General features: G+C 40.0%; 1 protein-coding gene across 6 annotated transcripts in view; it reads right to left on the reverse strand.

Annotated features, from left to right (window-relative positions):
* The window catches only part of PRUNE2 (prune homolog 2), a 301,538-nt gene continuing 290,278 nt past the window's right edge, over nt 2,015-13,274 (reverse strand). For 4 of the 6 annotated variants that reach the window (XM_005683795.3, XM_013965995.2, XM_013965993.2 and 1 more), the window contains 2 exons: nt 11,847-11,894; nt 2,015-5,298 (listed from right to left, as the gene is read on the reverse strand). In XM_005683795.3, coding sequence (XP_005683852.2) covers nt 5,268-5,298; nt 11,847-11,894 — 79 coding nt within the window. In that variant the 3' untranslated portion in view covers nt 2,015-5,267. The remainder of the gene's footprint in view (nt 5,299-11,846; nt 11,895-13,274) is intronic. The other 2 variants (XM_013965997.2, XM_013965996.2) reach the window with 1 other exon arrangement.

Here is a 13,274-nt window from a genome sequence, read left to right on the forward strand (position 1 = left end):
ATAAAATAAGATTAGTTATTGATCAGTTGATGAAAATGTGACTAGAGGCTCACAGGAACCTAACCCTGTTTTCCTGTAGGACCGGTGGTTCAGTATGCACTGATTTAATGTTCTCATTGCCTTAATAGATGTAACTTCCTCAAATAATGAGAATTCACTGTAATTTGTTAAGTACCAATAGATAACAAATATGGTGAGAGAAAGGACAATTCAATTTGCCAATCTATGGGAGAAGAGTTTCACAAGGAGGGCATGATTAAGCATCGAGGGCGTAGGTGTCTCAATGAGGGTAAGACAAGATTTGCTGCTGCTGCTGCTAAGTCGCTTCAGTCGTGTCTGACGCTGTGCGACCCCAGAGACAGCAGCCCACCAGGCTCCCCCATCCCTGGGATTCTCCAGGCAAGAACACTGGAGTGGGTTGCCATTTCCTTCTCCAATGCATGAAAGTGAAAAGTGAAAGTGAAGTCGCTCAGTCGTGTCTGACTCTTCGTGACCCCATGGACTGCAGCCTACCAGGCTTCTCCGTCCATGGGATTTACCAGGCAAGAATACTGGAGTGGGGTGCCATTGCCTTCTCCGAGACAAGAGTTAGTGGATGGCAATTATTGGTGTCTGTCATCTGAGTATCACTAAAATGGCTATTGAAAATAAATAATTTTGCTTGACTAAAGAGAATTGTTTTGAATGGATGTGAATGAAGTTTAGGAAAATTAGCTTCACAGAGCAATCTCCTTGCTTTATAAAGCCTACAACTGTGTGAGGATTGATGTGTAAGAAGGGACCAGTTTGGGGTAGCTCAGGACAGGCTTCTGGCAGCTGCAGAGCACTGATGCTGCCAATGCAGAGAAGTGTTAAAACCACAGGAGACACAGTAGAAGGGAACAGCCCCTTGACGTTCCAAAGCACCTTAACAAGGCTTTTCTATGATCTATGGCTGAAAGTTTAAGGTATTTTCATTTTATTTACTTTAACTTCAGCCAATTAAAAAGCTTATTATTTATTTTGATTTTTAATTAGACTTCTAGCTTCATTCTGGGTCCCCACTCCTACCCTTACCCCTGTACTCACTCTAATGAGCTTGCAAAGTCATCAACTATGCATGGACTTTGTAGAATATTGTGTGTGTGGGGGGGGTGGGGGTGGGGGGGTATTAGAATTTACATAAATGACACTTGGCTATAAATACTGAGTTCTTATTTTTCCACTCTACCCCATGATTGAAGTGTTGCTCTCTCAGTGTATAATTTGTTGCTTCTAGTAGCTTGTCAATACCATAGTGTGTATCCTCCACACTTCACCCATCCTTTCCCCTAGTGCTGGATGCCTACCCTGCCTCCCATTCCCACAACCATAGTCAGGTGATGGGAGCAGAATGAATGTAATAGTCCACCTTGTAATATCATGCCCTTCATTTGCCTGTAATTACCTTTCAGTCTTCTCTTGTCCTTCTTCTCTTAGGTAGATGACAGTATCCACCAGCATTAAATCCTAGATCATGAAGACATGAAGTGTCTCACTTTTTGTAAAGCAACTTCTCATTTGGTTATTCCAACAACTTTCTGAGAGGCAGAGCCACACATTTGTTTATTAGGTTTAAAAGAAAAAAATCTCAGTGGTAATTCCCAGTGCCGTTTGATGGTTGTGAAAGTAAAAATTAAAGAACTAAATTTAAAATGGTATTTAATGCATTTTAATTAAAAAATAAACCTCTGCTCTGGAAAGATAAAGGACAGAGAAAGGAAAAGTTGACAAAATCAAGTAACCATGAAACTGAGAGATGCTTCCAAAGTGAGAAATTGCTTTCTCACGAAGCAAACAACACATTTTGAAAGTGTAGCTGTTTGAGGCATGGAAAACAAAAGTGTAAAGGGAATAAAGTTTGGGTGACAAGAATGCCAAGATTTATCCTGTTCTCAAGGACTGAGGGCCCAGCTAGACTGACATCCAGAGAAGACTTCCTGCAAAGTGAAGCTGGAGATAGATTCTTACTGACTCAGAGAAAGAATGCCATCACTTGTGGAATCATTTTTTTTATTTCTGAATTATACAGAGATGCTATATATATATATATATATGAATATATATATGAATATATATATAGTGTTGTTACATATTTTTATATTAGCAATTCACACTATTTTGATAGAGTTTATTTACTAAAACAAAGGTCTAATAGATACTTTATTCTGAGCAATCCAATACATGGTAGAAAAAAACCTTTAAACATATAAAAGATTCATTTGTGCACATCTAAATATTTCTAAGGGAGCAAACTACAGAGGCATTATGATTAATTAGATGAGAGTTGCAAAATCAGTACCATAACTGAATACTTAAAACAAGACCTTAATAACACAAAGGCGTGGAGTAGTGACTTCCTTACATATGTCGGTATTTTGTCTTAGAAGATAACCCCATAAAACATTGTATGGCTTCAACAGGAACTTCCGGGTTTTCTTCCACCTTCAGCTGTTGCCCTCAGACAGACTTTCTTACTCCTTGACAATATCTTCTGTGCAGATTTTTGTTCTTTCTCTTAATCAAGGAGCTAAGTGAATAGCAGTTGACACTTTGGGAAAACAATACTTTTGCCCCAATGACCCTTTGGTTCCCTCGACAACAAATCTACAGGAAAAGTGCAAACAGTTCCCAGAAGTCAGAACCAAAGCAAGAATGCTCAGAATGCCAAAGCTAGATAGCTAATGGTGTGAATGTTTACATCTGTCTACCTATTTGCTGAGGGGTTATTTTTTTCAGAATTCTTCTAGGCTTCTATTCACTTGGTTTGAATTTACATGGTAGCTTTTCTCTAGCACGTGCAATTAAATTTTCTTTTTAAGATAATAAAATAGCAGATGCCTAACTATCAGAATGGTTATGCAGCCCATTGAACAGTCCAAACAAAATTATTGATCGGGAAAGATGCTCATAATTTCCACATAGCAAGATAAAACTCCAAACAGAATACCACCTGAGTAGCCTTCCATGAACAGGCTTGACAAGTTCAAATAAAATGTAAATGCTAAGGCTGTTGTTATGTCTGGTTGACTGTCACAAGAACCTTTTATGGATAGCTCTATGTCCTCAGGTTCCTACCTCTAAGCTGAACACTGAATTCTTCATTACTTCCTGTGGCTAAGGGGACCACATAATTCATCTTCCACAATGGGACTTTACTGAGCGAGAGAGCATTATTAATAATGATGCCAGGGCAACAGTGAGCAAACTGGGTGAACAAATTGGGAAACCGGGTCATTGCGCTTATGTCCATGCTAAGTTCTGGGAAAGGCACAATTTGGGCCATCAAAGGTGGAGGTGGGCTGTGGAAGAAGACGTGCTCCAGGGTTTTTCTATCAGACAAGCCAGATGTTATGAGGGTGGAGAGCCAGAAGAATAATCTAGTAGGATGCCAAGTTGAAAGGGATTGAGAAGGAGACATAGTAGCTATGGCTTATGGAGGAAAGAGAGCCGACCTGTGTGTATGAGAGCATGTCTGGCAGGTGGGTGCGGGACGGACATGAAACAGATGAAGGCAGTGAAATTCAGAAACCTGTGCAAAGATGTCTCCTTCAAAGCTCATGATACCCAGGGCTCGACATGTCCCCGAAAGCTCTCCCAGAGATAGTTATCACTCTCAGACTATGGTGGAACCCTGGTCTCCACTACAGTTTAATTTTGAAGAGCGTGTTAATGATATGTGATAGTGGAGTCTGTGAAGTTTCCAGGGTAAGGACAGGACCTCAGCAACACCTCTGAACAGCCAAAAGCCTTCTAAGCAGCTTCACCTTGGGGTGTGTAAGCACACCCCGAGCCATGTGTTCGTGGCTCGGACTCCTTGCCTTTGTCAGCAGGCATGAGTCTTACTGATTTGTGGATGCCAAAAGCTTCTTTTTTTAAGAGCAAACTAGTTTGCAGCCTAATTTGTGTGTACGGTTAGAGAAACCAGCATCTGACTACAAATGGGAGGCCAAGGAAGGTTGCACGGGCTGGCACAGGGCTCAGCAAACGCTGTCTATAAAGAGAGTCAATGTTTTAGGCTCTGTGGGCCACATGGTCTGTGGCAGTTACTCCATTCTGCTGCTGCAAGATGAAAGTAGCTGCAGAGAGTCTGTCAACAAATTTGTATGGCCATGTTTCAAAAAGACGTTATTTATGGGGACTAAAATTTGATAGTTTTCGTATGTCATGAAATATTAAAAAAAATTTTTTTCAACCCAAAGCATGAAAACCATTCTTGAAGGCCATGTGGAAACAGGTGGGGGTGCTCGATTTACCAACCCCTCCCTCCCCTAGAGGCCCATGGGTTCTAAACCATGCTGGTATTTTAAAAAACACATGAAGACTATAAAGAACTATTTTGCAAAGGATAGTACATACTCATATTTAATTTTAAGCCTGTGTGTGTTAAAGCAGATTATTTTTATAATGCATGTGAGAGAGATTCAGATAACTCAATGTTACCAAAAAATGAATTTCTGAGGGGCTGCCTTCCACAGTGCCCTTAGCACTTAAAGTGTGACATCTTGAACTAAGTTCATGGCTTGAATCAAAGACAGCTACCAAAAATGTGAACATTGATCCTTAAGTTTCTCACTTTGGAGGTCTTCAACATTCACTGAAGAAATGACTTTTTTAAAAGACCAAATTCACAGAACACACAATGCCCATTTTGATAACTAAAATGAAATTGGTGTGAATTAGGAAACCTGGCTTCCTTTGGAGATGTTAGAATAAATGTGGACAAGAACCAAGTGGATGCTTAACTGATGTGGTGTCACACCTGTGTCTGCGTTATGGCTATCTTAAGCAAGCTTAGGGTTTAAAAGGTGGCGTTTATGTGGGGCCAACTTTCCTAGGGACGGTTGAGTCCTGTGTATTTTAAACTTGAAGTGATCACCAAGGAGAAATCCACTCATAATGAATAGCAGACTGAAGTTACCTCAGTGGTCAACAGCAGTCAACAAAGAGACGAAATACCACTGTACCAAGGGTTAATGAAATATTGAAATGGAAGGTCCTACTTTCTTGCTAAGGTTCAACTAAAATCTTTGAGGCACATAATTGGCAAAATAGGAAAATACACATAATTCCGTAAAACATGTTAAGAGTAAACAGATTCTCTTACTGTTTTTCCCCTTAGAAATTTAGAATGGCAGCAGGTAGTGCAAAGTGGAAACAGAGTACCATCAGTGCTGTCTCTTCCAGGTAGGTAGGTCTCAACAGAACCACGAAGCAGAAAAGCAGCCCCTTCGTCCAGATGTGGCCAACTAGGGCTTTTCTTTCAGCTTCAGATTAATACTTTGAAAAGAAAGGAAGAAAAAAAAATGAGCAACATGGAAAACTGAATAAGAAGCAGTAATGATTCAGGGAGCCTGTGCTTGTTGCTTTTTTCCCTGAGGACTTATTGAAAATAATTCATGCATGTTTCTTGTACTAGACCAATCTGGTAAAAACAGTTTTCCCCGAGTTGCCAAGGCTTTCTCTGAAAGATGGAGTCTGTTTATTTTTGCCAAACTGTTTCTAGAAGCATTTTACACCTTTCAAAATGATCTAGAGGGCAAAAGACTCTTGTGCCGGCTCATTTTTAAATGGATTAAGGACTATTATTGCATTTTGGAAATCCACCTTTCCTTTCTTGTAAATGACTGTTTCTTGAGAGGCAAATAAATGATCTGCCTGATATAAGGAGTATCTGACAAGTGCTAAATTATGACAGTGGTAAACAAGAAAACAATGGCAAAAACCCTCCAGTATTTTCTTAAAAGCATTTTTTTTTCCAGGACTTTCCTGGTGGTCCAGTGGTTAAGACTCTGCGCTTCCAATGCAGGTGGCCATGGTTCAATCTCCGGTCAGGGAACTAGATTCCACATGCTGCAGTTAGGACCTGGCATAGTCAAGTAAATAATAAAATCAAAGACAAAAGACCGGATACATTGAAAAGACATATAATACATTTTTTTTTCTCATTATAAAAGAAGCACGTTTATTTTTTTATTTCTGAAAATTACAGAAAATGATGAAGAAAAATTTTAAAGTTACTTGTTGGGCCATCATCCAAATAAAACCACTGTTGACATTTTTTCATGCATAGCACCTTTGATGCTTCCTCCCCGATAATATGTCTCGGAGTTTTAAAAATTGTATGTTACATTCATCAAAAGTACATTTCTAACGTGAAAAGTTATAAACTTGCTACTATATGTATGACCCTGGAAACATGAGGCTAAATGAAATAAGCCAGTCCTAAAGCTCATGTGACTGCATTCATAGGAAAGGCTCAGAAGAGGCAGACATGGTCAGGAAGCAGGCTGGTGATTGTCAGGGACTTGGGGTGGGGAGAAGTGGGAGTGACAGAGTAATTTAGAAGTGAGGAAAATGTTCTAAAATTGATTTTGGTGTTGCACAACTCAGTGACGCTATTGAGCCATTGAACTGTGTAGTTTAAATGAGTAAATTTTATCTCAACAAAGCTGTTTTTAAAAAGGACAACTCAAAATCACATTGAGGTACTACCTCACACCCATGAACATGGCTATGATCTAAAAAAACAGGGAAAAAGTGCTGACAAAGATGCTGAGAAAAGGAAACCCTTGTGTACCGTTGTTAGGAATGTAAATTAGTGCAGCTATTAAGGGAAATAGTATGGAAGTTCCTCAAAAAATTAAAAATAGAACTCCCATATAACCCAGCATTCCACTTCTGTAGATACATATTTAAAATAACTGAAAACAGGCACGTGAACAGATATTTTTACACCCATGTTCATGACAGCAATGTTCACAAAAGCTAGAAAGAGGAAGCCACCCAAGTGTCCACTGAGGGATGAATGGATAGCAAAATTTGGTGTATACCTATAATGATAGATTGCCATTTCCTCCTCCAGGATAATGAATATTATTCAGCCTTTAAAAGGAAGGAAACTAGAACATAGATGAACCTTGAGGACATTATGGCAAGTGAAATAAGCCAGTTGTAAAAAGACAAATATCATGTGATTCCACTAGAGCAAATTTATAGAGACAGACAGTAGAAGGGGTAGTGTACAGTGGGGTGGGAGTTGTGATTTAATGGGAATAGAGTTTTAGTTTTGCAAGACCGAAAAGTTCTGGAGATTGGTTGCCCAACATGAATGTACTTAATATTACTGAATTGTACACTTGAAAATGGTTAAGATAGTACATTTTGTGTTAGCTGTATTTTATCATATTAAGAAAAAAAAAAAAGAAAAAGAATACTAATAAGCCAAGTGCAAGCATTACCCTGGACCACCCATCCCTCCCACAGGTAGAGGCCACTTTGCTCCCGAATCATCTGTCATTTCCATGTCAGCACATGCTGGGTTCTGCGTGCTTCTGAAGAGTGTGTGTGCCATGTCCCTGGGTGTGAGGGACCTGCTTTCACCTCCAGGGTACATGTTGGGAACTTGCTGGTTGTGACTCCACTGTTTTCACTCTCACCCTCCAACATTTTCTAAAGCCAAAGGATTTGCCTGAAAAGGGCACAGCTACCTTAATGAGATGGATTCTTATAGCCTAAGAAAAACTTGTTTTTAAAGAATGTCTCCTGAGTTTGGTGACCAAAACAAAATGAATGTTTTCTTTGTCTGGCAGTCTATTTCTGTTTTGTATATAAGTTCATTTGTATCATTTTGTTTAGACTCCATGTATAAGTGGTGTCATGTGTTTTTTGTCTGACTTAGTCTGATAATCTCTAGGTCAAGTGAAAAGAATCTGGATACACACACACACACACAGAATCACTGCTATTCACCTGACACAATATTGTAAATCAACTATACTTCAATTAAAAAAAAAAAGATTAAAACAAAGGAAAGAGAATGTCTATTGAGTTTCCAAATATCTAGGGAATAAGCTGAAAATGTCTTTGGGCCACTTGTGTCTTTCTTCTACCTCTTGTGAACATATCACAGTTTTCTGACACCTACCAGAGAAATTGACCACAGCCAGTGGACACGCAGAGGAGGAAACGAAAGAAAAATGTTCTGTTTGAGTTGGGTAATTTGGGAAGTATGTGTGGATTTCGCTCAGATCTGCCCTTCCTCTCTCTGGAGGGAGGAAGGCCTTACATTTATATGTTGCAAAGGTTACTGTGCTTTACTTGTGGAATCTGCAGCAAATGTTCATTCTCATAATTCTGCAAATAAAGCTAACCCATCCACGGTACAGCAGTAAGGTATACTTCTTTGAGATACCCTCAGCAATTCTACCATTTCTTAGCCCTGGGGCCTTGGCCAGGCTACCTGTCTTTTTAAAGTCTCCATTTCTATATCTGTAAAATAGAACAGCTTGCTAAGGATTAGTCTAAAATGTTTTCAATTGTACATAATGAACATACAGTACATGTCTATTATTAGTAGCAGTAATATTAGTTGAGTAGTAGAGTAAGTGATAGTAGCAGTTCAGTGTCTCTCTGAAATGAAAAAACCATATCTCACTGCTTGATTACTCTACTTGCAATAATCTTCTGTCCTTTGGGAGTTTTCAGACCCAGTCATACTGACTATTAGGAGAGGCCAGGTTGTCATGGATATTAATCTCTTTTGTATGCCCTCAAGGATCTGACTGGTTTCCTTATCAACAGGGTTTTTACCATGAAGGTGTCTTCTTTTTATCCACTCTGACCCTTCAATCTTTTTCTAATATGCTTTTCAAAAAAACAGGTCTTTCTTGTTTTTGCTTCAAAAACGTATTTCCCAGCTGCAGTTATTCCCGAAAGAATATGTTAAGTTTGACTGATGATCGGAATGTTATTGCTGTTTACATGGTGGTGGCTCAGTTTCTTTCATAGACCAAGAGAATATTTATTAAATCAAAATTTGGAGCACACTATCTGAAAAGTAGAATCTGGGTCAAAATACTTGAAATCGTCTTGAAAAGTTTAAAGTATACATGGTCACTTTGTTTCACCATCAAGTGAAAGTGAAGTCGCTCAGTCGTGTTTGACTCTTAGCGACCCCACGGGCTGCAGCCTACCAGGCTCCCCCGTCCCTGGGATTCTCCAGGCAAGAACACTGGAGTGGGTTGCCATTTCCTTCTCCAATGCATGAGAGTGAAAAGTGAAAGTGAAGTTGCTCAGTCGTGTCCGACTCTTAGCGACTCCACAAACGGCAGCCCATCAGGCTCCTCCATCCCTGGGATTCTCCAGGCAAGAGTGCTAGACTGTGTTACCATTCCCTTCTCCTCAGCATCAAGACACCTCATAAAAATCTGAAAATAACAGACAATTTTGAAACACTTGATTTTTCATACTGACTTTTTTTGTAAACCTTTTAGGGTTTAATTTATCCCTTCAGTTTCTGGTACACAAATGCTGAGAGACTGAACTTTAATAATCGAGTTTATGGAAAGAGCAAGAAGATAGTCAAAAGTGGATGCTTTTTAAGTAAATGCAGGAAACCACCTGAAGATTACAAGACAGCAGTGGTCTTGTGGAGCCAATGAAGCTATGGACAATGCTATTAATTTAAGTCTCCTCACATAGACCCACTTCTGGACCATGTATACTTTTTATGTAAGAATATAAAAAGTCATGTTGCAAGTTTTAGGAGATGAATGAAAAAAATAAAATCCAAACCTGAGTGTGAAGGAAACAAACATCTGCATTACTTTTCAAAATAGTATGCTTTTTGGAAAAAAACTTACTTTTAATCAGAATTCAAACATGAAAGGAGCATTCCTCACTGGGCAGACGGGCTTCACTTTCTATAATTTTCCAGTGAGACATAGCAACTTTTTGATAATTTTCTATAGGCTATTTTTGGCTCCTAATATGTGTTAAATGAAGTTTTTTTGTTCTTTGTGTTTTACAAAGTATCAGACAACATTGTTTAATGATAAACCTGTTTTCTATAGGAAGAGTGGGAGATGGACTTAACCTTCCCTTCTCTCTCTGAGGAAATGGGAGGCCGTGACAGCATCAGCACCCAGTACGTCTTATTCTTGGGCTAATTGAGCTCCTTGGAAGAGTCTTTGCCCGTTTTTCAGCGTATCCATTTGATACTAGCTATAGAAGGTGTAAAATGCTTCCACTCAGAAACTAGAAGGTAAATAGAGCCTCAGTCTGATAATAAAGCCAGAAATCCAGAGCAGGAAGTCAGCAGAAAAAAAAGTCTGGGCCACTCTGGCCCCTCATCCCAGATCTCATCCTCCACACTGTGATCATGTGCCTGGTAAGAAAGAGCTTAGGAAAGAGAGGGCTGATGAAAGGGGAAGCAGGGAGACTAATATTTTCTAAGAAATGCCAAGTAACATAAACAATTTGCAACATATCCCCTCCACCCCCATCCCCATGCCCAGCCCCGGAATGAAGCCCAACCAGAAGCGGTGTTTTGCCCTCTTCCCAACCCAGACAGCCTAATATACAGGTGGCGAGCAAAACAGACAAGGCAGGCAGAGGAGTGGGTAAGCCCGCAGATGTAGCAGCTGTATGTAGGTCAGTGAGGGGACCTTCTGCCCACGCAGCTCGTTAGCCGTAGGTGCAGGACTCTGCTCTAGGGGGCGCTGCTTTGCTGAGAAAGGGATGATTTGCAAAAAAAAACCAAACTTTTTTTAGATGGACTATGGTATTTTTGTTTTGTGGAATTTTCACGTGGCAGTTTGCTCGAAGCAATTGCTGTCTTCATCTCGAAAAGGTGGGACCAAGTGAAACCTTCAGAAAAGTAGCTGTGCGATTTCAAAGGTCTCCTTTACGGCTTTTGTTCTTTGTCAGTAAAGACCTTCCCTTGAGTTTTTGTGCATAAACTTCCTTATAAGGTCACCACGGCAACTCCAGAGCCAGTGCACCGGGATTTTCCAGTTTCCCTTCAGACCTCCTCCAGGGAAAAGAGAACAAAAGGGGAGAATAGCGGATATATTTAAATACGGGTCTTTGCCCCTCCTTCTGGATTCCTGTGAAGGAGGACAATGTTAAATTCTCCACAACTCACACCCAATTAAGAGCCCCTGATTGGATGGCCAAGTTCTCTCTGAGAACATGATGGTGACCACAGCTTATTCCTTGAAACTGACTGGACAGCAGTGAACTCTTTTGTCTTAGGTGTTAATTTTGTCCTCCCTGGTTAGATCAGAGGTTGAACACCCATTCCAGCACCAAGGCCACCTGTCTCTGATTTTAAAACCACAACCACTGGGTCTGGAACTGCACTGCAAAGGCTCTGGTCCCAGCTCCAGGGCATTCTTTGAGCTGAACAGCGTTGGACTGGTCAGTTTATCCCTCTATGCTGCTCTTTCCTTATCTGTACAATGTACTTCCTTGGCTTATTCTGAGGATAAAAATGAGATAGGGTGGGTGCAGCTTTTTACTTAGAACTTGGCACATGGTAAACACATGCTCAATTTTTATTTCTCACAGGATGAGACTAGATGGACAAGATCATTTCCAAAGTTCCATGTAGGCTCAGCTGCCTCTTGAATTTTCTAAATAAGGATGTTTTTTCTCCCACCCATCAAAATAATAATTTCAAATGGAAGTCCCTACTTTCACTAATTAAAACATGGATGATGTCATTCAGAAAACAGTTGGATTCTTCTTGCCCAAACACTTTTACATCTGGCTCTAATATTCATTTTCTCCTCATTTTAGGGCTGGAAAAATAGAACACCGAGTAAAAAGTTGGGTTTTCCTTAAGACATCTAATGGTGATCATGAATGAGATGGTGTTAAGCTGACACATTTCTCTTTAGGTTTATAATTTCAGGCATAGAGAACGTGAAAGCTGAACATCTAAACGGTGTTTACCCAATCCTCAATGTATTTTTGTCTTTCAGAGCCCAGCCATACAATACAATGAGTAACCACATAATTGTTAATTGATGGTGAATTCTTACTCCTTCTCCATAGAAGACATTTCTGGATCATTGTAAAGGCAGCTAGTTCTGAGTGCAAGGGGAAAAAAAAGGAAGCAGTAAACATTCTCTCTACTGTTACCACTTTATAAACAGGACAGATTTGAACTTTTTAAACTGGTTAGACAACAGAGGATAAGATGGTTGGATGGTATCACCAACTCCATGGACTTGAGTTTGAGCAAGTTCCGAGAGTTGGTGATGGACAGGGAAGCCTGGCGTGCTGCAGTCCACGGGGTTGGAAAGAATCAGACATGACTGAGTGATGGAACTGAACTGAAACTGATTAGTCTGGCCCCATCGCTACTACTGAACACATCTAATCTGCACCTGAACAGACGATGAGACTAAGCTCTGATTCCTTTACCATCAGTTTTGCAATACAGTAATTGCTCCTGATTCAGAAACATAAAAGGAAGATTGAAAACTCCCAAGACCTCCATGTCGCTTCCATCCTTGTTATTTTCTTCCTAACTTTTAAATCTATCGTGTTCAGTAAACAGAATAATACAAATTTTTATTTGTAACCCACATAATATTTTATGCACAAAGGGCAATCCTTCTAATTTTATTCATGTATGAACCCAGTTAACTTTCAGTTTTCACAACAATGAAGATTTTCCAAGACACTAAAAGGGAAAACGCCACTGTCAGCTTTCCTTGGTATTGTCACAAAAAATACCTCACAGCTCAGCTGTGTTCATGTCAAACAAGCCAGTCCTGACATTAACCGAAACTGATCATGTCCAGAAAGGAACATGTAACCATAAAATAAGGAGAGTTATATTACTGTGTATGAACATGTTTATGCTTGTTTGTGTAATATTAAGCTGCTTTTGATATTCTGTGAGATTCCTCTGTTAGCAAATTTCAAATTTGCTTTATATTAATTTCCAATTATATTTAACACTTCAACTTTTTACTTTTCCCCCTTTGGTAAATATTTTATTTTCAGCAAACAAACACTATTTTAAGAGATTTTGCACTGCCCTGGTGGCTCAGACAGTAAAGAGTTCACCTGTAATGCGGGAGACCTGGGTTTGATCCCTGGGTTGGGAAGATCCCCTGGAGGAGGGCATGGCAACCCACTCCAGTATTCTTGCCTGGAGAATCCCCATGGACAGAGGAGCCTGGTGGGCTACCGTCCATGGGGCACAAAGAGTTGGACAGGACTGAAAGACTATAAGCACAGCACAGCACAGCACAGCACAGCACAGCATAGCACTCCTTTTTATATGTGAGAGCTCCTTCTGTAATGTGATAATTTCACAAGCAAAGGTTTCTGTCTACACATAAGAGGTGTGGTTATTAACGTTAGGTATTTTGCAAATGGCAGAAGGCTAGTTCCTTGAGAAACCAGAGGCTTTCCCTCCTCACTCCCTACCCTTCTCGCTGGTGGTGCTATTTTTA

The sequence above is a fragment of the Capra hircus genome, chromosome 8, assembly GCF_001704415.2.
Source record: "Capra hircus breed San Clemente chromosome 8, ASM170441v1, whole genome shotgun sequence".
NCBI classification, from domain to species: domain Eukaryota; kingdom Metazoa; phylum Chordata; class Mammalia; order Artiodactyla; family Bovidae; genus Capra; species Capra hircus.